At 34.1% G+C, this 26,860-nt stretch overlaps 1 protein-coding gene across 12 annotated transcripts in view; it reads right to left on the reverse strand.

Annotated features, from left to right (window-relative positions):
- LOC149808188 (spermatogenesis-associated protein 1-like) overlaps window positions 1-26,860 on the reverse strand; it is a 212,314-nt gene that overhangs the window by 72,117 nt on the left and 113,337 nt on the right. For 9 of the 12 annotated variants that reach the window (XM_089974458.1, XM_089974444.1, XM_089974450.1 and 6 more), the window contains exons 4-6: window positions 24,849-24,902; window positions 16,960-17,101; window positions 16,593-16,619 (exon numbers count right to left, since the gene is read on the reverse strand). In XM_089974458.1, the coding sequence (XP_089830584.1) occupies window positions 16,593-16,619; window positions 16,960-17,101; window positions 24,849-24,902 (223 nt within the window). The remainder of the gene's footprint in view (window positions 1-16,592; window positions 16,620-16,959; window positions 17,102-24,848; window positions 24,903-26,860) is intronic. The other 3 variants (XM_089974434.1, XM_089974484.1, XM_089974500.1) reach the window with 1 other exon arrangement.

The raw sequence follows: 26,860 nt of genomic DNA on the forward strand, positions 1-26,860 counted from the left end.
CTGAGAAAACTTGATCTGAACAATATACTTGATTTAATTTAGTCCCTTATCAACCACTAAGTCTGCTGACAATGAAATGAGGTCACAGATTACTCAATATTTTAGATCTTTATCTCTCAATATACATGTAGTATGGGAAGCTGTGACCTCTTTCAAAACAATACTTGCGACACTAAAAGAACCTCAAACTAGGATAAGGGTTATGTTGAAGCATTACAAATTACAAGGAAATATTAATGTGCAAATGTTAACATGCATGCTGTCCTTCATCTGAACTTTCTAAAACTTTCTGCATCTATGAATTCTTTACCTCAATTGCAATACACAAAATTACAAAGTAAAATACAAAAGTCAAACAAATGTTTCTTTCACAAATGATGCTGCACATTATGTATCATGATGAATGACCTTGAAGAAAGTTCATAATACAAGGACAGAGGAAGTGAGAACTAGTATGGATAACAGTTACTATGATACTATAATCTAACTCTAACCAATGTACATGCCAGCACTTTTGATGTCAAAAGCCTAAAATTCTACCAAAAACAGTGTTTTTCATTTGAGTCAGTTTTCCCCCATTCCACAAATGCAGGTACAAACATTTCTCTTATATCCTGTAACCCATGTGAGATAATGTGAACACAATGATATTAATAATATGAGTTAATATTTGGTGTATCCTTTATTACACAAATCTATTTTAAGAAATGGGTATAGAGAACACCAATTGTCATAAAAAATAAAAAATATCTAATAATTTCTATTACATGCAAAATAGCTTCTCGAGATTTTGACAAACTGAAAATAATGAATATTCTAAGGAAAGATGAATAATCAACATTTTAAAATTTCAATCTTCATCACTCCAAGATGCATTTCATGACAAAAATCTTGAAAGGTACTTATTGCTCCAAATAAGAAATTTCAAACACATTCTGGATTGCCATAATTATTCAGGTCAACTTGTTATTCCTATATTTGATCTGCATGTGGAACTATGTTCCTGCTGAGCCACAAATACAAATGGGTCATCACTTCCTGAAGACATTGCTGTTAACATGAAAGCAAATGCAATGTTTAAAAATGTCCATACTATGCAAAAAAACAAACATTTCTTAGAATTACTTCCCCTTGAAATCATACTGATATTTATATTTTAATATACTTGCATAACTTCACTACAACCACAACAAAAAGTGGACCTGATCAGAAGGAAAGTAACTCATGTAACACAAAAAAATTAACTTAAAAGCCACAACATTGGCTTGTCGACAAAAAACTTTTCAAAGTTTAAGTATTCCCTTTAAGTTAAATCTAGTGCAAATAAAAGTGCTTAAAAAAAATCATCCATCTCAAAACAGTAACACATGGATATATATTCTAAAAATAAATGCAACAAAATCTCACCCTCATTATGCCCCACATACCCATTTCCAAAACCATGCTGTGAAACTCGGCAAACAATACGTGCACAAAAGATCATCAATTTGTGCTTGAAAAAAATAGTTGTGTCTTTGCAAACCACCATCTATGTACACGAGTCTGATATTTTTTTAAATGAAAGCAAGATATTGAGTAGACATTGCTAACTTTTTCATCAAGCTTTCATGTGAAAGCAAGATATGGAGAGGACATTGCTGAATATTTCATCAAGCTTTCATGTGAAAGCAAGATATGGAGAGGACATTGCTGAATATTTCATCAAGCTTTCATGTGAAAGCAAGATATGGAGAGGACATTGCTGAATATTTCATGAGGCATTCATGACAAAGTTTTTCTAGTAATGGTCCAGAGTTTGTTTTCACTATCGAGATATAAATGGATTTGATATGGATGGTGAATTATCATGACCATGAGACAGTGCTTTGAATGTTGCTGGAGAGAGAGGGGGAAACCCTTAGGGAGTGGTTATGGTGTGGGAGAGAGAGTGAAAATCCATGGTGAGGTGTTATGGTGTCAGAGTGAGGGGGGAAAAAACCCTTGGTGAGGGGTTATGTTGTGGGAGAGAGAGAGGAAAACCCTTGGTGAGGGGTTATGGTGCAGGAGAAAGAGGGAGAAACCCTTGGGGAGGGATTATGATGCAGGAGAGAAAGAAGGGGAAAACCCTTTGGGAGGTCTTATGGTATTTGAGAGAGGGGTAAAAACCAAATGGAGTTGTTATGGCGTGGGAAAGAGTGAAAAAACCTTGGGGAGGTGTTATGGTGTGGGAGAGAGGGGGGAAAACTCTTAGGGAAGTCTTATGATGAGAGAGAGAGGGGGAAAACCCTATGATGGGGAGGTTTTATGGTGTGGGAGAGAGGGGAAACCCTTGGGGAGAGATTATGGTGTGGGAGAGAGGGAGGAAAACCCTTGGGGAGGGGTTATGGCGTGAGAAAGAGGGGGAAAAACCCTTGGGGAGGGGTTATGGTGTGGAAAAACCTTCTAAGATTGATCAGATCCTGAGAAAAGATACAATAATTAGTGATCCAAATCATGGTATTTTCATAATTAAATAAAAACTAAATTACACCCAATCAAAACGTATTGTGAGTAAAAAAAAGAAAATTGGTTCACAATTATTTGACATCATTGACTTATTCATTTAAACAAATTAATACAGTTCTGGAAGGAATTATACATTTTTGCAAAACTCTTTGTTTATGATTGAAAGGTATTGTAAAATTACAAATTACTGTTTTATAACAACTATATATTTAGTACTATACATATTTATCAAGGAAATCATTAATTTGCTGATTACACACACACACACACAAAAACAACCTTACCTTTGGTTGGTTTTCCTTTAACAGATATATTTATATCCACTAGTAACTTGGCTGGTTGATTTGAATGGTTGGTATGAAAGCTAAAATGCTTGGTTTTCAAGTATGGCAACTGTGTTGAAGGAACTGCAACTTTAGGTACAGTCAACATTGCTGGTTATGTACAAATTTTGAAGTCCCTAGATTCTGAACATATTAAAAGCATTAACTGACACAAGTTTTAGGTCTCCGCTACTAGACATACTGTGATATGTGTATATCCCTCACAAAACACACTTTATTCCTTCTGCCTACTTTATATAACAACCACTAATGGTTTAAATTTCTGATCAGCAATGTTGAAAACAAAAGACAATTGAACCACTTTATGGTCTGGTTTTGGAACAGGGAGTTTCATATTAACATATGGATCATTTGAAGTGAAAGGCAATGCAAAATTACATTGTGAGACATGCTGCATTATTGCCAATGTCTATTCATATAAGGACCTGCTTGACTGGTATACATATCCCCTTTCTGTGATCAGCGTAACAATGTCATAAATGGGGTAAATTGGCCATTGTCTGTAACTCATTTAAGTTTATACTGTACTTTTGAATAAATTCCAGGGGTAGATCAGGAAGGATCCAAATGCTTATATGACAAGTTGATGGGGAAGTGGGTGGGATATACTGGGGTTTGAGAGGAGTAGATCAAGACAAGTCTGTGATGAGTTCATGTGGAAGGATGTGGAAGAGCCCGTGCTTTGGAAGGGAATGGAAGAGACAGGGATTTGGAAAGGTGTGGAAGAGCAAGAGAAAGTGGTTGAAGAGACAGGGTTTTGGAAGGGGGTTGAAGAGACAGGGTTTTGGAAGGGGGTTGAAGAGATAGGGGTTTTGCAAAGGCATGGAAGAGTCTGTGTTTTGGAAGGGGGTTGAAGAGACAGGGTTTCGGAAGGGAGTGTTAGAGACAGCGTTTTGGAACAGGCATTGAAGAGACAGGAGGTCTGTAAGGGCATGGAAGAGCCTGTGCTTTGAAAGGGGATTGAAGAGACAGGGATTTGGAAGGGTGTGGAAGAGCCATATAAGATGGTTGAAGAGACAGGTTTATGGAAGGGAGTAGAAAAGACATGGATTTGGATGGGGTTGAAAAGAGAAGTGTTTTGGAAGAGAGTAGAAAAGACAGTGGTTTGGGAGGAGTATATATTGCTGCATACAATCCTTAGATAGATCTAGAAAGATCATGATACATCTATGATAAGTTGGTGTGGAAGTGGGAGGAATACATTGGGGTTTTAGAGGGGTGGAAGAGACATCAGTTTGGGATAAGTTTATATTAATACAAATCATCACACTAAGGAAGAAAACATTCATCTAGGGGGGAAAGGTTCTTGACTTCAAGGTAAATTGGTACCATACTACCACAGAACCACTTTACAATTATGGTAAATACATGAAAATCAAATTCATACAGAGAATGGAAAGAAATTAGATGGAAAAGAGAATAGTGTTCTTGAAAGCTAAAAAACCAAAGTATGCACATTTGCTGTAAATGGAGTTGGAATAATTTTTCACCATGAAACGACTAATGGAAAACAAATAAAACTAATTAGACCCAAACACATTAACAATAAGCAAAGTAAGGTAATACATATGGTAGCCCATTTAAGAAAATTGTTCAAGGCAATGGTTTAATTGTTCTTCTCTTGATCTACAAATATGTCCAATCAAGCTTGAAAACAAACCTGTTAAATTCAAGATCACTTATTCAGATTTCAGACAAAGACACAATAGCTTGATAAAACTTGTGCCTTGGTTACAATTCATTCAAATTGTTTTCCACACATTCAACCCTTTTAACCAGTCAGAGTGACAGTTTTCTTTCATTCTTATCTAACTGACAAATGGAGTTAAGGAACAAACACTCTGTGTCCTAACAAAATTGTTTGCAATTCTGTAAGTTCTCTTATCTCCACAGATTTTATGTATCCTGGTAGCTTAATTTCCTTTACTGAATACTGTTATTTTGTGCATAAACAAGGAGTTATGTTAGAAAAGTTTGGGTACATCAGATAAAATTGTTACCTCATTGGTGTATTAGGTAAAATGGTTACCTCACATGTGTATTCTTGGCAGTCAGCAGGTGCTCCTAATATTAGGGAATAAATGACATGTCTACATATTGTATTTCATTAGAAAACTGTCAGTATCTGCACTTGATATCCCCATATTTGACAGATAATCGAATAGAATCTCACATAATAAATTTTTCAGGGGTGAACTATATATGTGTTATTCAACTGGCAAAGGTTTCGATGAAAATCATGTGTGGTTGTAAATAACATTTGTAAACAGTATAAAAAAAAACTTCTCTGGGAATGGAACATAACTTTATCCATCATGCATACCTTAAAGCAGCTCTCACATTTTACTTAATATACTCCAAAATATACATCCTGTTGAAAGACAAATGTATTTCATTTATAAATATATTAAAAAAACGTAAGATACACAAATAACAAGAGTAAATTGAGGGACTGATGCTCTACTAGCTGAAAAGAATTTCCCCGAGTCCAAGATAGCGCTGTTTCTCCTTTTTAAATCCTAAGCACTTAACCATCTCTGATATTCTAAAGAAAACCCAACATACAAAATTTGGTAACAAAACTATTTTCTTCTGTTTGTGTTACCAGTTCACAAGATGCCTGTAAGAACAGTATAAACTTCATTTTTCATGACCTTTGACCTTGAACTTATTATTACTGAACATGTCTCAATGATATAACCACTGGTACATGCTAGGTTTGGTTAAATCTGTAAGTAAAATTATTTGAAGAAGAAAAAAAAGTTAGTGCAATGATACTGGTCATGGTATTCATGAAACATGTCCACAAACTAGGGTACATATCCTGTAAGGAGTGACAACAAGATCTGGAAACAGATCAGCCTCATTTTCATTTAGTAAACCTCACAAATCTTGTACTGAAAACCACATGTAGATATGACTATCCTTCCAATTTTAATATGGCAATAATGGTGGCCACACTGGATGTATAAGATGTACACTATTAATTTTGGACCAATAAAACATCAAAGGAAGTATTTCAGTGAACATTCCATGTCAATATGTACAACCATCTTGTTCAGAAAGTTTAGCAATAGCAAGATTTTCAAGATAGATGCCATGGTGGCCATATTAGATATCACAGCTGTGGTAACTTGGTTGGTAGACAGACTCACAGTATCACATGTTCTATTCCCAGTCAGGCCAGCCTGGGCTGGCTTACTCTGTGTGTCCCTGGAAAAGGCATTTGGCTCCCATTTTTCCAGTATGATATAACCAATAATGTACTTAAAGTACTGTCAAAACCAACAAAAATAAAATAAAACCATTTGTACTAGCTAGACATCACGTTGTTTAATGAAAGCCCTGTGTGAGTAGTGTTATGATTTTCAACATGGTCATTGTGGTGGACATATTGGATGTCAGATTGGTAATATTTTCATTGGGACCAACAAAGCATTATAAGAAGTCTTTCTGTGAAAACATGAATCTGATATGAGCATCCATTTAGGATGAGTAACAAAAACATGATTTAAAAATGATCACCAGTGTAGCCATATTCATACTGGATGTCTGATGGGCACCATTTTCATTTAGGACAAATGAGAGATCATAAGAAGTCTTTTAGTGAAGGCCCATCTCAACATTACCATCCATTCAGGACAACAATAACAGGATTTTCTAATGGTCACCATGGTATCCATTCTGTATTTTCAACAGGCATTAGGATCAATTATGACCAAGTAGACATCATAGGATGTCTTGCAGTGAAAACCCTAAGTTAATATAATCATCAATTCAAGAGGAGTAGTGATAACAAGATTTTCAAGATGACTGCAGACTGGCCATATCAGACAGAGGGGCATTTATGACCAACTAGACCTTAGGATGAATTGTTTGTAACATTTCATGCAAATAGTGTGATGAATGACAGACACCAGACAAGATGATGAATGACAGACACCAGACAAGATGATGAATGACAGACACCAGACAAGATGATGAATGACAGACACCAGACAAGATGATGAATGACAGACACCAGACAAGATGATGAATGACAGACACCAGACAAGATGATGAATGACAGACACCAGACAAGATGATGAATGACAGATACCAGACAAGATGATGAATGACAGATACCAGACAAGATGATGAATGACAGACACCAGACAAGATGATGAATGACAGACACCAGACAAGATGATGAATGACAGATACCAGACAAGATGATGAATGACAGACACCAGACAAGATGATGAATGACAGACACCAGACAAGATGGTGAACGACAGACAACCAGACAAGATGATGAATGACAGATACCAGACAAGATGATGAATGACAGACACCAGACAAGATGATGAATGACAGACACCAGACAAGATGATGAATGATAGACACCAGACAAGATGATGAATGACAGATACCAGACAAGATGATGAATGACAGACACCAGACAAGATGATGAATGACAGACACCAGACAAGATGATGAATGACAGACACCAGACAAGATGGTGAACGACAGACAACCAGACAAGATGATGAATGACAGATACCAGACAAGATGATGAATGACAGACACCAGACAAGATGATGAATGACAGACACCAGACAAGATGATGAATGACAGACACCAGACAAGATGGTGAACAACAGACAACCAGACAAGATGATGAATGACAGACACCAGACAAGATGATGAATGACAGACACCAGACAAGATGATGAATGACAGATACCAGACAAGATGATGAATGACAGACACCAGACAAGATGATGAATGACAGACACCAGACAAGATGATGAATGACAGATACCAGACAAGATGATGAATGACAGATACCAGACAAGATGATGAATGACAGACACCAGACAAGATGATGAATGACAGACACCAGACAAGATGATGAATGACAGATACCAGACAAGATGATGAATGACAGATACCAGACAAGATGATGAATGACAGACACCAGACAAGATGATGAATGACAGATACCAGACAAGATGATGAATGACAGATACCAGACAAGATGATGAATGACAGACACCAGACAAGATGATGAATGACAGACACCAGACAAGATGATGAATGACAGACACCAGACAAGATGATGAATGACAGACACCAGACAAGATGATGAATGACAGATACCAGACAAGATGATGAATGACAGATACCAGACAAGATGATGAATGACAGACACCAGACAAGATGATGAATGACAGATACCTGACATGAGAACCAGACAATGGACATAGCCTCAATGACCAGTAGAGTTAAAAACCAATTCAAGACAATGGACAAATACCACAACAACCAAATAATCTATTCCAACTTTAGGATGTGGCTGTTATCTGAATGTCTAGCAAAAGGTCTAGAATATTTTCTTACACTTCCCAAAGCCCTGATAGTGGGACACATTCTACTTTAATATTAACAAGGCCATACACTTCCCAAACACAAAGCCCTGACAGATTTTACTTTTTCTTAACAAGGCCATACACTTCCCAAACACAAAGCCCTGACAGATTCTACTTTTTCTTAACAAGGCCATACACTTCCCAAACACAAAGCCCTGACAGATTCTACTTTTTCTTAACAAGGCCATACACTTCCCAAACACAAAGCCCTGACAGATTCTACTTTTTCTTAACAAGGCCATACACTTCCCAAACACAAAGCCCTGTCAGATTCTACTTTTTCTTAACAAGGCCATACACTTCCCAAACACAAAGCCCTGTCAGATTCTACTTTTTCTTAACAAGGCCATACACTGCCCAAACACAAAGCCCTGACAGATTCTACTTTTTCTTAACAAGGCCATACACTTCCCAAACACAAAGCCCTGTCAGATTCTACTTTTTCTTAACAAGGCCATACACTTCCCAAACACAAAGCCCTGACAGATTCTACTTTAACATTAACACCTGACAAGTAAGTCTCTTAAACTCAGGACAAAAAAGTATGCATACAATATGTAAAAATGGATACCAAATATATATATATATATATATATATATATATATATATATATATATATATATATATATATATATATATATATATATATATATATATATATATATATATATATATATATATATATATATATACTCGCTTATAAGTTAAGTCCAACTGCAAAACTGCACAGACCCTATTATGCTGTCACATAATGTACCAGCAGATGTGGGTCTGTGCAGTTAGTTAGGAGTAATCAGTAGGACAAACAACATAGACCCTGACCTGCAGGTGCATTATGCTATGGCCAATGAGGGTCCTTGTTGTTTGTCTCACGTTATACATGAGTATATATGGTAGTAAGTGATGAATTTTAGCAACCTTCCTCACACCAATGAATCTGAATATAAAACAAACGCAAATGACTTTTAGCTTTATTTCATTTCAATATATGCCTATGTGGATCAAACAATGATAATACACAACCAACCCAAATGAAAAACACTGTATATGTTTGTTATACATATTAGGCATTGAATTTGAGGCTGAATGCCTTTATAAAACTGTCTTTGACATCAAACCTAAAAAATAAATGGAGCATAAAAATGAAATATCCATCAGCTGCTAGCATGCATGTACACACTTACAAAAGTATTATTTAATATTGTAATACAATGGTCCATCACTTTAAAGCATCTCGATATAGCACTGTCTTGGATATAACACGAGTGTAGCCATGGATCCAAATATACCAGTTAAATTATGTTCTTCCATTTAATGTATGCCAGTATAAAGTGATTTTGCCCTTGTTACAATACTCTTTCATGACTCCCATGAAGAAAGTTATTGTGACAGACCAGTGTACTATGTATAATGTATCCCAGTATAAGGTGACATCACATACAACATGCAATACTTCTATGGCTCCCTTACACTGTATTATAATGAGGTAGCAATGTACTATGTAGTATTGCTTCAATATAAGGTGACCTCACTTATAATATGGTATACTTGTATGGTTACCTTACATTGTGTTATAGTGAGGTAGAACTGTACTATGTCTAATGTATTGCAGTAAAAGGTGACCACACATATAACATGGAATACCAGTATGGTTCTCTTAGACTGTGTTATAGTGAGGCAGATCTGTACTAATGTATAATGTACCCTTGTATAATGGTGACCTCACGTATAACATGGTATACTTGTATGTTTCCATTACAGTGTTATAGTGAGGTATTATTGCATTATGTATAATGTACTGCAGTAAAAGGTGATCTCCTGGTATTCTTGTACAGTTCCCTTACACTGTGTTATAGTGAGGTAAAACTGTACTGTGCTTAATGTACCCCAGTGTAAGGTGACCTTACTTATAATACAGTACATTTGCATGTTTCCTTTGAACAGAATTATTGTGACAGACTACTGTACTTTACATTAGGGCTACTGAAGTTTAGTGTCATAGCGAGTATAATATACCTCAGTGCAATGTGACCTCAGCCAAATCACAGTACGCTTGTAAGGCTCCCCTGAACAGAGTTATTGTGATGGACCAATGTCTTACTGCAGGGTTATAAAAGCTTAGGTCAAATCTAAGGGAATGCTGGGCCAAGTCATAGTGTGTGTAGCTAAACAATTAAAATCTATTGGAGAAGGGTACTTGATGCTTAAATTTAAGACAGACATAAGGCAAAAGTTGTCTGACAACAAACTTGATTTCTAAAACAATATCTTTACAAATGCACTACAGTGAAACAATCACTAATTTTCATGGTATTTTAGATATACCAAACATATCTATGAAAAGAATGCAAATACAAATCTAGAAAAGGTCAAATGAGGATTTTCATGAATTCAAATTTTGTTTTTAATATGCAAAATATTTAGCCCATTTCACCAAAAGATCAAAAATCCAGTGTTCTGATTTACAGTCAAAAACTCATTTTTAAAATCAAACAAATTATAGGAATGAATGAATGAATGATTTTCTGTCCTCTTCCTGCTGCAGAAAAAAATCATTTAAATTCTACTGTTGCAACTTGAATACGGTGCTCAAATTTTTTTTTATCCTGATTAGAAATTGAAATTTTTTATGTCAATAATTCTCTTTGCATATTTTTAAAATAATAAATTTAAATCAAAAATCCATTTTTAAGATGCCTTCTTTTGTGAAAGAGTTACATAAATAATTCTTCTAAAGGTCAAAAAGTCAAGAACACTGAATTTCATACAATGTGTTAGTTTTAGAAGACATAGGAGGAAGCAGAAAGAAAGAGTAGATCCGACAAATTTTGTTTTTGTGGGGATGTTACTGTCCATGGTTGTCAATATATGCTACAAGTGTGTGCATGAGCACTGTATCAATAACTAAATGACAAATGACAAGGCTTGTGCTCCCCACCAAAGGCAAACTCATGCAGATCATGCAAACATGGCCCAAATTATGTAAATTGATGTCATTCGAACTACATACATGTATAAGTGGATGTTGTTACATAGCATTATCTAAATCTTGTTTGTGAACGCTAATGTTAAAGTATTATGTAAAAGTCAGTCTGATCTAGTAAAACATTATAACAACTTAGTAGTAAATTAGTCATGTGTTATCTGTCTTTATATATAAAAACAGCCATAGAAAAATGGCTCATCCCCTCGACTGACCATAACCACTACTGATGTAAAAGTAATAAAATTTTACTTCAAATGACCTTGACCTGTAATGATTAACTATTCTGCATAAACCAAGTCAAAATCTAGTCCCTTTGTGGTTTGAAATTGTGATACTCCAAGAAATGGAGAGGTGTCTTTTCTATTCAGCTGGAGATGTGTGTTTTATGTGTATGCATGTAACAAAAATTGTGATTCTGGTGCAAGAAACCATGCCCTTGAACTTATCAGCTCTAGCATTGATGAGGAGCTGCTCCTATCCAAAAAAGTGCAGTGTGCCTATGAAAACTGGGTCAGTTTAAGTTATTACTGATGTAGAAACCAAGAATGCAACTGCACATTCTCTGACCTTGACCATTCATCTATCAACTGTAGGCTAATCAGAAGCTGCCCTTCAGCCAGTGTTATGCAGATATGATGTTAATACAAATTGTGATTAGGAAACTTGAGGAAAGTGGACTTACTTTGAGGAACCCAAAATAACAATTGTAGCTCCTTTGACCTTGTCCTCTGATTTCTAGGCCTGACAATCAACAGGAAGAAGCCTGTCCCCAAGTGTGGACAACACATAAGGCTTAATGAAAACTGGATCAAAGAAACTTGACTTGTTGTGTCAATACCAAACAAATTACTCAGCTCCTATGACCTCGACCTTTTACCTCTGCCCCACAATCAACGAGGAACAGTCAATGCCCAACTGTAGTCTAACAATGAAGTTTGATGAAAATCTGTAAGGTAACTTGACTCATCATACATAAAGGAAATCACATTTTCAGCTCCAGTGACCTTGACCTTAGACCTAGCAAACCCCAAATCAATTGGCTTCTGCCTATGCCCTAAAATAATGTACATATGTATGGTTGATGAGAAACCATAGCAAACTAGAGTTACATTGTGTCAACCATGCCATCTGTTGACAGAATATAACCTCTGCATCATCAGTCGAGGGGATTACAAGATTTAAGCTATTTGAATTAAAGCAACTACAGTCCTTATCAATATCATTTCAGAATTATTATCCAAAGGAAGTCAGTAAAATAATCAATCATAATACAAGAATATTGTTGGCAGTGAACAATGCATTAATTGTGATGAAAAATTAAATCCTAAAAAAGTAGCATAAATTGTACAGCAAAATTCTAGAACCAGATTCAGATGTAATTCCATAAATCACAATCAATGTAAAATCTAAAATTAATAATTTAGGTGAGGAAAGTGTCCACTTGAGGTAAGTGTACACTATAGTTGAAAAAAAAGGATGGAATTTTCTAAATGTAGATATTTAAAGAAGTAAACAAAGGTTGAGCACTGCTAACATAATGCTTGATTTGTGCAGTCTGTTGATTTCTTGGCAGAAATTAGTGCAAATTCCATGACAATGTGTCAAAGAACACACTCTGTAAATATCAATCAATCACAGTTGACAATTTCACCTTCATAAATATGCAATGAATGAATGAATGACTGATTGAATGAATGAATGAATTTTGGTTGTCAAAAATGATGATCTGAAATTTCAAATCTTTCTGAATCCCCTCATTTTGGTCTGTTGATAACTGGGTAAACAAAGAAAACACTAATACTTATTTTACATTTCTCAACCTAATTGTCACCTTCTTTAAAAACCTATTAGAATTCCCATATAAGTATTTTCAACTTGTGTATAATCATAGCTGAGACATTCCAATGTGACCTAGAGTTATAAAATACAAACTAACTGACATCTGGTGCAAAGCTGATAACTGATCAACTTGAAAATCTTTGCTGTACATAACAATATAATTTATGGTCGGTATATTGTATTAGATATTAATGCATTGTTTTATTGATAGATTCTAGTCAAACTGTGATATCTTAGCATTAGTTACAAAATAATTTAAGGACTAAACTGGCCTGAAATAAGAAATGACTCCTCTAGAGTCCATAAAAACTAGTAAAACCATTAACTGAAATCATTGTTAATTTACTGGATAATTTACATCATGATTTAAAACAGAATGTTACTGACATAGCCATTTTGTAAACAGATCAAATAATGTTAGCTAATGATGTCATATTGATTATGTCATGATGTCATAACAATTATGTCATGATGTCATATATGTCATGTTGTGCTGTTGCATACATGATCTCATGATGTCATATCAATCATATCATGATGTCGTATAAATCATATCATGTCATATTCATCATGTAATGATATATCAATTAGATGTCATATCATGTTTTGATGCCATATCCATCATATCATGTCATATATCAATTATGATGTCATATCAATCATGTCATGATGTCATATCAATTATCTAATAGACACAATCATAAATCTGTCTTCAGAAAAGTAATGAAATTACATGCATCTGAATGTAAAAAAAAAATGTAAAAGTTTGTTTATTGCTTGACACTCTCTTAGGACAAATGATAATATTTGATAAATGTGAATTTATTGTAATAATTATTTTATTAATTATCCAAACCCATCAAGAACTAAGATCTACAGATGAATTAATATTATTATTATTATTATTATTATTATTACAGTCTACATCATTCAAGATGAGTTCAAAGAAGATTTCATTTGAACTTGTATTTACATCAAATATACTTACTCTCAAGCACTACTTAAAACTAGTCACAATTAGCAAATCAAATAGTAAATTATTGTAAAAATTACACACTTAATAAATCAAATGAAATGAATATTAAGGCAATGTATTACATAAAACAGATTAGTGGACATAAATAAAAAATATTGATTAAATTTTATGAAAGTGTTTCCCTAATTTATATCAAATTATGATCACAATTTACTAAATAAACTATAGTAATGATTAAGTACATTGAATTAGGAACATCTAAATTGGGTTTTTAAAATGACAATTTGAGTGCTTGAAAATCAAAGCCAAAGTATGTACTTAAGTGTGGTTTATTTAACTTTTATGTTTGATGATTTGCAAATCAAGGCTATGAATAGAGTGATCTGTCTTTGAACAAATATTCCATTATAAAACATGCATATACAATTAATGAGTCAATTCAAAAATACAGATTAATTTGCAAACTGATTGATGTTTTTCACAACGTAATTCACCTATCCCATTTTTACTTAATAATTCAACAATGCACATGATGGTCACAATCAAATACTTGTGAAAATATGTACAATTCTGTTAATAAATCCAACTGCAAACTACATAGACCCTGATCTGCAATTGCATAATTTGCCAACACATTGTCGGTCATGCATTTTTTTTAGTACTAATCAGCAGAACAAACAAGATAGACCCTGATCTGCTGTTTACAGTTGGATTCGACTTATAAGGCAGTATATATGTTAAGTAGTTGCAAAGTCATGGTACCTGTCTAAAAAGGCCATCATATGAGTTTCCTAATCTACCTGTCTAAAAAGGCCATCATATGAGTTTCCTAATCTACCTGTCTAAAAAGGCCATCATATGAGTTTCCTAATCTACCTGTCAAAAATGGCCATCATATGAGTTTCCTAATCTACCTGTCTAAAAAGGCCATCATATGAGTTTCCTAATCTACCTGTCTAAAAAGGCCATCATATGAGTTTCCTAATCTACCTGTCAAAAATGGCCATCATATGAGTTTCCTAATCTGTAACATATTTTTTGTAGTGAAAGAAACTAGTACTAACATTTCATGATGTGGTTCATTCAACAAAAATATCTAAAGATCCTCATCAAAAATCTAAACTGATATTCTCTGTTGGCTATGAAACAGCAACTTACTGGTCTTAGAATAAATACTTTAGAAAAATGAATTTCAAATTTAAAAGAAAATAATTCCTTAATATTGAAATCCCTTGAATCTTAACTTTGAAATTCTATTTTTATGCTGTTTAATATGTGTAAATACTTCCAATGACTTTTTCTTATTATTATGTGCAACAAAACAAGTTGAGCTAAATATCAATCTGTTAAATTTGAATGATGAACACATTCAATGGAACATTGTGTCTCACCTGCATCCATATGCCTGATATGTTTCTTGTTTCTGACTTTAAAAATTTTAATGCAAAACTTAAACATTCTCAATGAGAACAACAATATATCCTATTTACACATGTGAGACAAAAATATATCACATTTACACATGTGAGACAAAAATACTAACTACATTTATATGAACAAATAATACTTGATAAAGAAAAGGAACAAAAAAATAATCACTGATTTAAAATCATACAAAATGAAACAGCACTGGACTACAACATCCATATTTTTCAACTATGATATAGGATGCCAACTGCAAACAGAGGTTCTAGAGTGTAAACTGTGTATTGTGCCAACATATTAAGGCATTCAACAAAAACAACCATTCAATAAACAGCTCTAGATGTCTACTATTTACAGTCAGTCTGTCTCATAGGAAAAATATTTCAGATGCTTTCTTGCCATATTTATATCACATCAGTTAATTCCCTTTATCCAGTTATCTCCCCTTGAATGGTGTTTATAAACCAACACAATACATAGCGAGAGTATAAATTCTGAATAAAAATAACTGGTGGCAAAAGGATTTGAGGAAAATAAAAGTGGTTTTACTACTAAAAAATATAACTTTATTTTACTAGTCTCTTGGAATCCATACTGAGAAAATAGCAGCAAAATTTGAAAATATTATCATTACCAGAACACAATAAAAGTATCATTAATTCTTACGTCTTCTTTTGACAACTTTTGTATGAAAGCTGTTGATGTAGTCAAAGTATCTACATCTATGTCAGCTTAAGTATTAACACAGTGAGGAGGAGATCACCTAATCTTTATGTTATCATTGGTTTCAATATTTAAAATTTATATCTGATAAAAAGCATTCAAGCTCATTTTAATTTTTATACGATATTTTTCAACATAGATCTTCTACACTATATCAGAAACCCTGAGGAGCTTAAAAATTTTTAATGACAAATTGTATACCTGCATACGAACAAAAAGTTTACATGACAAAAAAAAAACTGCAAACATTGTGAAGCTCATGTGACAAGGATTACAAAGGGGAGATAAATGAGGTCAAGAGAAATTAACGGAGTGATATTAATGGGTAGATGCTAATGCTGTATAAGCTACCTATGCTAACAATACGAAAAGCATTCCTAAGCATGATAGCTCTTATACTTACTGTTGCCATGATGGCGCTCATTTCTTTCTGTGCATGTCAAAAATTTGGACTTTTAATCAAACTTGAATTTTGTATTCAAAACTTTAAAACATATTTAAGATAGTATATAAGTCTGAAAAGCATGAATAAATTGTTTTACTCGATAGTCGTCATTAATTTGTAATTCCTTTTTAATACTTCAAAGGAGAGATTGAAATTAAGAGTGATTCAACAACAAGAGCAAAAATGTGAGAAGTTAACAACTGTTCATTGTTTTCAAACAGGTCATAAATGTAAAGGCAAAAAGAAATCAATAAGCTACATTAAACCGTATTTACAATTATAATATGCCAGTTTGTTCAAACATTTTAATCTGGGGCTCACTTACTTGCCGGGCCGTAGTTGGGCCTGTAAGTTTCATACTCTAAAGATGTTTGTGTTTGTGGCCGGGTGGACCCTTCACTACTGGCGGCAAGGGCGGCTCTAACCTCAGGTGTTGCCTCTAGTAAATAAATCTCAGGTGCATAGGCCTAAAATTAAAGTAATTACACCTTTAAATATTAGAGAATAAATGAGACATTCAATTTCTGAAGCTTGGTAACACAGATATGACTTTGACATTTCATTTGAATCCAATAACATTTGTTTTATAAATCATACATAATTTTCATTGGTTGACTACATATCCCCATAGTCAAACTCTTGGTCAACTGTTTTTAATTTAAAACAATATTTTTTCTAACTTTCACAAATTCTGTCCATGCCGATAAATCTGTTAACAGATGTTGCCTAACAAGGCAATAATTTTTTCCCAGACTTCAAGGCTGTCAACTTTTCTAAGGTTGACGAAATGTTTTGTCAATAAAGTGCTGAATAAATGTAACATTTTTTGACTTTTTTAAAATACAGTTTACACTGCATATTAGTAAAGCTTATCTGACAAATTTAAGCTGATGTTATAAAGGAAATAGTCATGGGTAAATGATAAATGGGGGGGAAATGGATTCTTACTGATTGGCCATTAGTTTCAACTCAATCTATGAAGACAAGCAAAAAGCAAAGACGAAATTGTCAGTCGGTTATACATACATTAAACAACCAAGACAAATGAAAAGATGTGCATTAGGAAGGGATCACATAAGGATTTTAAATGGGATGAATGACAGGTGGTAAGTCTGATTTCAATGCACGCTTAGAGACATTTAATCCATATCAGGTTCCTGGTTCATCATACAACATGGAAGTGTGTTTTATCTTAAACTGAACTGAGAATACATGCACAATTTTGATGTACATATGTTTAATATATGTGTAGTCACTGCAAATTATTCTCAAAATAAAACACCTCTAAACCATTTTAATCTTAACCATTTGGCTGCCAAAGTGCCTTTCTTGCAAACATTTGGCAGGCCATATTTTACAAAACATTGCTTTTCCATAGTACTCTAAGACATTACAGTAAAACCTGTCTTGAGAGACCACTGCTATGAGAGACCACCTGTCTTGAGAGACCAGGTTCTCCATGTACAAATTTAGAGATTATATAGTGCTATAACCTGTTATGTGAGACCACCTGTCATGAGAGACCATTATGTTTTGGCAGAAGGGGTGGTCTTTCAAGACAGGTTCCACTGTAATTGTTTTTGGACAATTAGTTGTCTTGCTCAGTAATAACTACAAAAATGATATATGCATGTATGAATGGACAGCAGCAAAACAATATGCATGCTATTATCACAGTGGGGCCTAGAAGAAACCAAGAGGGAGATACCTCAGTATAATGTTGTCCCTTTTATAATGTACATATTGTTATGGATCCCTTTCATTATTTAATAGTAATTTTATGTATAAAATACCTCAAAATAAGGTATCCCTTTTATAATGTATATATTGTCATGGATCCCATTTCATTATTTATTAGTAATGTTATATACAAATTACCTCAATATAAGGTGTCCCTTTTATAAGGCAAATATTGTCATGGATCCCATTTCATTATTTAACAGTAATGTTACGTGCAAAATACCTCAATATAAGGTGTCTCTTTTTAATATATGTATAGTCATGGAACCCAATTCATTATTTAATAATAATGTTATGTATAAAATACCTAAAAATAAGGTAAGCTCACTATTAGGAGTCCATTTTTATGGCTACCAGGGAGGGTCTAATAAGTAGGGTGTACTGCATTGATGCAATAGTAAAAAATAAAGTGCTAAATTCAAGTGTATGATAACAAACCAATGTACTTTTAATAACTTAAAAGTAAAATAACAGAGATATACAAAACATGATTTGACAGGATGAATCAAATTCTATTCTATCTGGATCAGGGCATACATTTTAATCTGGATCAGGGCATACATTTTAATCTGGATCAGGGCATGCATTTTAATCTGCTCCATTCTGAAAACAATGGGTATTTACACTGTTGTCTACTTTAAACCACTAATTCTACATCTGAATTTGTCCAATTGTTAGTTCTGTCACTGAAAGCAATGTAATAAACTCTCACATTATTTACATTTCCATAGATGATTCACACAAGAGGCCCAGGTGATCCTGAGATCACTCATTCGATTCATATCTAGCTCAAATCCAAATGCCAGGGCAACTGGTCCAGAAATCTGGGTTAGTAACATACTTTCTGACATTAAAAGATTTATATATTTTTCAATGCTGTCATATTCAATGGGACATCAACATTGTCTCTGCACACTTGAACGGCTTTATGCCAGGATATTTTGTGTGAAATCTGGTCAACACTTTTTAGCAAATTTCAAAAAGTTCTCATTTAAAGGTTTCTCTTTTGTTAGTAACTATGGCCATATTTTGTGATGATGGCATCATCTGCATAAACTTGAAAAATCTCCATGCCAAAATGCTTTCTGTTACGTTTGGTCAAATTATATTCAGCAGTTTACAAGAAGTCGCTTAGCGTTTCTTTTTCTTTTAGATTTAGCAATGTTGGTCACATTTGATGGCAAATTCATGATGTATTATGGATAGCTGAACCTTAGATATATTTGAAAATAAGTTTCTAAATTTAATTATTTCCTGTTGTAAGTATTTGGCTGTATTTACTGTTAATATTATTAAATGTGATTTCAGTTAAATGTGGTGTTCTTTGCCAACTTTTTCTTCACAGTGGGGCATGCTACTGTATACTGCTTACGTCCAATGAAACAAAAAATAACATTCCTGATGGGACACTTACAATAAATCACTGATAACTAGTTTCCCTTTCATGCTTTCTCTGAGGTCTGCCAGTTTTATTTATAACTGTGGGTCAACCAAACGGCAGACAGTCAGTGACCAATCTGCTGCCAGTTGTCAGAATGACCATCATGGAGTCAAGCCCTCCAGATGAGGAGTTGGAGTGGGGCTGCCTGCAGTCACCAGAGATTATCCCAGTGCAGTTGAAAGAAGTCAACATACCTCACTGCTGAACTGATGCAGGAGAAGAGGGGAAGGAACTACCTGTCATCCAAAGATTAGTCTAAGCAGTTAACATGATAGCTGAGGCAGTAAGGCAAAGAACTTCAAATAGGACCCAACATTTGGTGGCTGGATTAAGAGCAGATAGCCTGGTGACAAAAATCTAGACAACTGAGGTGAAAACCATTATCATTCCACCAGTAACCCAAATCCCAGGAAAAAGTAATCACCAGGGACAAGCCATACCAAAAATGGCTGTGTGGGGCGCTAAATTTGGCTTTGAAGACCCCTTCTGATTACAGCTTGATATAATTTCAAATTTGACCTTTTTTGATCCATTGTCTAAACCAAAACTATAATTTCAGCATGAACTTGAAAAAAGAAGTAAGTCCAGTGAATTACTGAAGGGTAACTCATACTCCATATTGCTTTAAACTTTTGGAAACATTAAGAATGGTCTGTACACTAACATTTTGAATGAAATAAGTTCAATGTATCTTACACACAGTTATTACAATTAAATTATGTGGCTAACACATGATTGACCGATAGGGACAGCCCAGGTTAGATATACTATATTACCCTTGTGTGCATTCCTAGCTGCCACTTTTAAATACACCTCTCCTTTGATAACTCGCGCTGAACGGGGTCCACAAACAAAGACCACACTATAAAGGAGGCATGAGTTACAGAGGAACTGCCAAAGATTGAAAAAATCACTCTGACATCGAGAAAACCGTGGGGGAATGGGGGAAAGCGGTGTTTGGGAACTGGGGTGTTTAATGACTTAATCCTCATTTTACAATCGCGCCAATAACAATTTTTAATAACAAAGTTGTTTGTTATTCAAATAAAATAACATTTATTTCCAAAATGCCCAACATATGAAAGATTGTGACAAACTGGTTTGAACAACCATCATGTGTACATGAAAAATCTGTATTATGTCACTGCTTTTCTTGACGAGTCTGGTTGCTATAGTGGTGTTTAATAGAATCCTGCAAAATCGGGAGTCCACAGAGCAGAAAACTAGACTAACTGTTGATACACCACCAAACAAGATTCCTTTTTTACATAAACACGTGACATTTATTTCGTGAGACAATCATCTACATCGAAAGTCAATTTTTGTATTGTTCAGTTAGTACAATATTGATGTCATGATTTCATTGGAAGTAATAATGAAACTTCTTATCATTCTTGAGGATATCTCTAAGTGCCAGCTGAAGAATTCTCTGAAACTCACTTGCCCACGATGGTCCGTATCTGTAAAATCAAGCTCTTTATGTTATGGAGCATTAATTTCGCTTGGCTGCCTTGTTATCTCTGATGAGAGTTATGAAAGAGTCGGTTAATTTAAGGTAGTTTATGTTACATACACAATAACATTGATAAGTGTTCGATTGATCAAATGAAGTGAGTTAACCCGACATATGACCAGGGCCACTAGATTTTAAGTTTGTTGGATTTTTATGCCTTATAACCTTTCTTTTATTCCACCTCCTTTATTTGAGTCAATAGACATAATTAACAAGATAATACAAAGGAGGCAATAATTCAGTGCAAAAATACAACAAATACTTCCGCAAGTCAGTTATCAAAACACGGTCATCACTTAATTAAGTTCTCAGAGAAATGCTTTCAGACATAGCTGTTAAGGTAGATTGACACATTTTGCGTTTAATTACAAGAGGACACATTGCATTTATGAAGATTACACTTAAAAGGAACTAAAAGATAGAACTAGAACACAAATTTCAATTGATAATTTTTTTTATTTAATTTGTATTTATTTATTAAAGTGCTACCTCCACTAGGCATAAGTGACATTTTCATTGATCAAAATTTCCTGACATATTGTTAATTGCAGTGTACTAGGAATGTCATTTAGAAAGAAAATGTAAAAAAATTGTAGATCAATTTTTAAATTTGATATTTCATAGTGTTGATTAAAATTTCCAAGACCTATCTACCGTTTTCAACAATAAAATGAGCAATACATCTAAGTTTCCATTACCAATGTTGATTGTGATTTTCTACAAATACAACAAATAGGATTAAATTTTGGGGGTATTTTCTGGTTTAAAAAATGGGATCCACGCCTAACACCACATTATAAGCAGGTTGGCAAGTTATCAGGGCACAAATTATTGAGGGAGTGGTGTAAATAGGCTACTTATGAAATACATTTTTTTATCATTTCCTGTCATAAAGGTCCTGTATTTTAAGGCATTTACCTTAAATGTTATGAATCTCCCACAAATAGTTTTAAAAAATGCAGCTCCGTTTCAGAAGTACCTAATTTACAAACTCTCTAATTCTATTGAGGATGCATGTCAAATGTCAACATCTACCCAAATTTAGAAATATTTTCTTTTGTTCATTTATTAGATGTTATGTGGCCCTCCTTGAAAAGGGGTACTGAGTTCTTGAAGCGATCAGCTGTAACAATGCGGTGAATACAGTCCTGCCTTATCTATCTGACCATGAACTTTACATGGGCTATAGTTTAAAATATGCCTGATGGGAAATTTTGATATTACCATAAGAGTTATGATTAAATAATCTGCACAAGACATGCAAACCTTTTTTAAACGACAGTAATATCTAAATCTGTCAGAATGAAAACTTCATCTCCCTCTGGCTAAATCTGAATGATCTATGCTGAATGGTTCTATATTGTTGTTGAATCATATCTCTAAGACGTTTTAAAAACATTCCTTACTGTTCACTTCACACAGATTTGAAGTAGATGTATGGAGGTAATGGAAAACAGTCAAATGAACAAAGCAGGCATAGGTGCATAAGGGTATCAGTGTTTTGCCCTGTATCACTTAAAACAAATCTCACCACTTAAAGACTGTTTACATACTGCACTGTAATCTAATTGCAGCATTTAAAAAAAGATGTAGTGAGGTGCTAATAGTATTTTCTTAACAACTGCATAAAGCGTAACCAATGTATGATGTAGCATGTTATCTAACTGTTTATGATTCCTGGATTGTACTGTCTCAATACAATAAAGAATGTGGGTGTCTCTCCTTGTCTATTTTACAGAGGGCACCAGACAGGAATAAACAAATTACATTGCTCAACTCTATGAAACTTTAAGTTATCTCCAGTACCCATTATAAACAGTAATTATCATGCATAAAATAAATTTTAAGTCAACCTGAGATTTTGGCCCCTGTTGCTTGGCATAAAATACACGATTAAAAAAAAATAATTTCTATGATATCTCAAAGCAGAGGAACTGTAAATAGCAAATAAAAACTTGAGAAACATTTTTTCTTTTCTTTTCTTTTTTTATATCATTGTTATCAAAATATGCTTCAAAACCAATACTCATTATCTAACCCTAGAAGCCAGAGTAAATTGGGCAAAAGTTATAGGCAGTGGTAACCATGGAGTACATCCAGTTTGGCCTCTAACAGAAGCAAAGTTCATGCTTAAGTAACTACCTTGATTAGCCACTAAAGCTGAGGCCTCACATGATATACATGCAGTCCATTGTTACAATTACTACATATTCACATGCATAATACACAGTTATCCTGTTCTGGGTAAATCATAAAATATAGGTCACAGTGACTTTCCTTGGTTAGTACTGGTGTAGTATTAACTGAAATGCATAAAATTATCAAATTTCCTGATCATCAGATAAAGAGAGAAATACCTTTAAACACCAAATTTCAACCAAGCACTAAAGCATGAAAAAAGGTCACATAGACTTGTTTTGTGCAATAAGTTTCATGATACTATATAGGATTATATGGCATACCAGAAACTTGCATTGTCATGAGCTAAACACAAAATCTGAATGAAAGAGGATCAACTAGACATCAGCATGAATGTGTATAAAGATTCAAGCCGATGTTCTAAGTATTTTAAGAGGAATAGTGAAAATGGACTTGTGCTAATGGACAGTCTTAAACAAAAAATCTTAACGTAAGCCAATAAAATGTGAAATATAGGTCACAGTGACCTGTTATTGTAAAGGTTTGGTGCTAACAGATATGCACATAATCATCTAGTTTGTTGATTGCAGAATGAAGAAAAATTGAAAAATAAACTTAAAACACAAAAAGTAACCATTAGTGAAGCATGAAATATGGCTGCCAGTGACTACTTATGCACTGATGATGCAGAACACATCAAGATGCAACAGCCACCAAGTTTCACTATTTCAGGTGTAACATTATTTATGCAAGGTACAAAAACCTGAACTAAAGACAGAAACTTAACCAAGAATGTACAACTATTGTACATGTATAAGGTTTGCCCCTTTAGCCACCTACCCATGGGCCAAGTACAACAAATCCCACTCCAAACTTGTACCTTGGACCCAGATAGAAAGACCAGTTGAAATGGTGTGAGGCTTATGTACATGTGGATGCCAATGCTAAATGTCAACAGCAGATCAACAGCTCTCATTTACTTAACAGAGGTAAGCTAAAAATGTTCCTGTACAACAAACATGCAATTCAGATGTTTATCCAGTTTGCAATGTGGGTTATACAACATTACCATTAATATCACTCCAAGCCAACGTTTTGGACCAGAATCTGCTAAAATTTAGTTACAAGAACTGAATCTGAGGTTTTATGTCTTGTAAAGCTATTGCAAAGTTATTGTAAAAGCCAAGAGGGCAGACTCACATTCTTGAATGCACTAAATAAACACACCATTAGTTTTGTACAAAATACAACTTTTCTTAAAGTATTACAGAAATCAATGTAAAATCTGAAGTATTCCTTATCACAGAAACATCTCACTCTTTTCATTCAAAGTGGTTCTTCACACGTACACAACCTTCTATAAGACCAAAACAGCTCTTACATTTGGAGGCAAAAAGTGCTTTGCTTTCATCTGATATTCTTGTTTTGACTTCAGCTGGAAAGAAAAAGAAAAACACTGTAAAAGGCATGTAAAAAAATTTCAAGTTGAATACCTTGTAACAAACTTGTTATAAGCTCAGAAGAAATTTATGCAGACAAGTTAAAAATTGTGAAGACTGCTATAAAATCTCGATAACAAATTATTAGTAGCGTGAGAGTCAAAATGCTTGCAAATGCCCGGAAAAGTCAAATGAACAAGCATTTGATTATTATGATTTTCTATAAATGATTCAAGTTTTCCTATGTGAACAACAGATTCCAGTTAATATAGCCTTCCATTGTTTATTACAACCCAAGCACCAACAACATGGCAGATGACAAATGTACTGGTTTACATGATACAAGTAACTTAATCATTACCAAATATGGGAAACTGACATTGTCTTTGAAAAAACTATATAAAATATATGCCATTAATTCAATGGTCGATCAGTTGTAATGAATTAATCATCATTACTACAAAATGTCTCCTATTAATTACATTACAGTGTATTGCAAATCTGACCTCATCAAATAACATAGATTTTATTATACATGTTTCAAAATTACAAGACGAAGACTCCAATTGTAATTTTTTTATATATAAAAAAAACACCATCAAATCCTGTATTATAAAGTCAACAAAATGTAAAATGCATTAGCTTCTAAACTCATTTCCAACATTCTTTAATAATTTCTCTCAGATCTGCAAAGCAGCACATTTGGTTAACAGATCAATTTTAATATTGATATATAAAATATCATATTTAATTTCATACCAATACTTCATCATTATGGCCTAAATGGACAGACATCGATCTAATGGTTACTGCTACTGGCAAGAAAGAATTTAAAGGATTCCACAATCAGTCTATTTACTGAGAGACTCTGACATACCTAATCTGGAAGCAACTAGAAGGATGATGTGCAATTTGCTTCCATAAATATACTCCCACCACTTGCACATCGCACCCCTATTTCCATCATGGATATAAAACTAAGATCAGTAAAAACACATAAAAATTAACATCACAAGAAGACTTTTAAAGTTAAATCCCATGCCAATATATCAGTCCAGGAGCAGCAGCAAAAATATGATTGTAAAAATAGATGTTAGACATGTGATTGATGCCATTTACATTTAGGACCAATTAGACATCATAAAAAGCTTTTCAGTGAAAACCTTATGTTAATGTGACCATCTGCTCAGAATAAGACAGTGGTCATATTCAATGTTTGAGGGAGCATTCAGGAGAAACAGCAAAAAAAATACCAAAAACAAAACATACCATCTGAAGTCTGATGGGGACAATTTTCGTTTTTGTACAAATAGACATCACAAGAAGACTTGATGTTAAAATCCTATGTTCATTTCAGAACTGCAAAAAGAGGATTTTCAAGGTTGTCATATTGGACATCTCAAGGATCATCTAGATCTTGGAATGAATGTGTGTATAAAGTTTCATGCCAATCCTCCCTGTATCTTAGAAGGAGTAGCAATAACAAACTTGTGCTAATGGATGGACAACAGGCAACAGATGGATGACAGAAGTAGGAAAGAAGACAGATACTCAACAGGAAACAGACAGATGACAGAAGCAGGAAGGAATACAGATGATGAACAGGAAACAGATGGATGACAGAAGTAGAAAGGAAGACAGATAATCAACAGGCAACAGAAGGATGACAGAAAAAGGAAGGAAGACAGGTAATCAACAGGAAACAGACAGATGACAGAAGTAGGAAGGAAGACAGATGATGAACAGGCAACAGATGGATGACAGAAGTAGGAAGAAGTACAGATGATATACAACAAGCAAGCAACAGATGGATGATAGAAGTAGGAAGAAATACAGATGATGGACAATAGGCATCTGACGGATGACAGAAGGAAGATAGATGATGGACAATAGGCAACAGATGGATGACAGAAGGAAGATAGATGACAAACAATAGGCAACAGATGGATGACAG

Source organism: Sinohyriopsis cumingii, chromosome 1 (genome assembly GCF_028554795.1).
Source record: "Sinohyriopsis cumingii isolate HCF-2022 chromosome 1, ASM2855479v2, whole genome shotgun sequence".
Taxonomy (NCBI): domain Eukaryota; kingdom Metazoa; phylum Mollusca; class Bivalvia; order Unionida; family Unionidae; genus Sinohyriopsis; species Sinohyriopsis cumingii.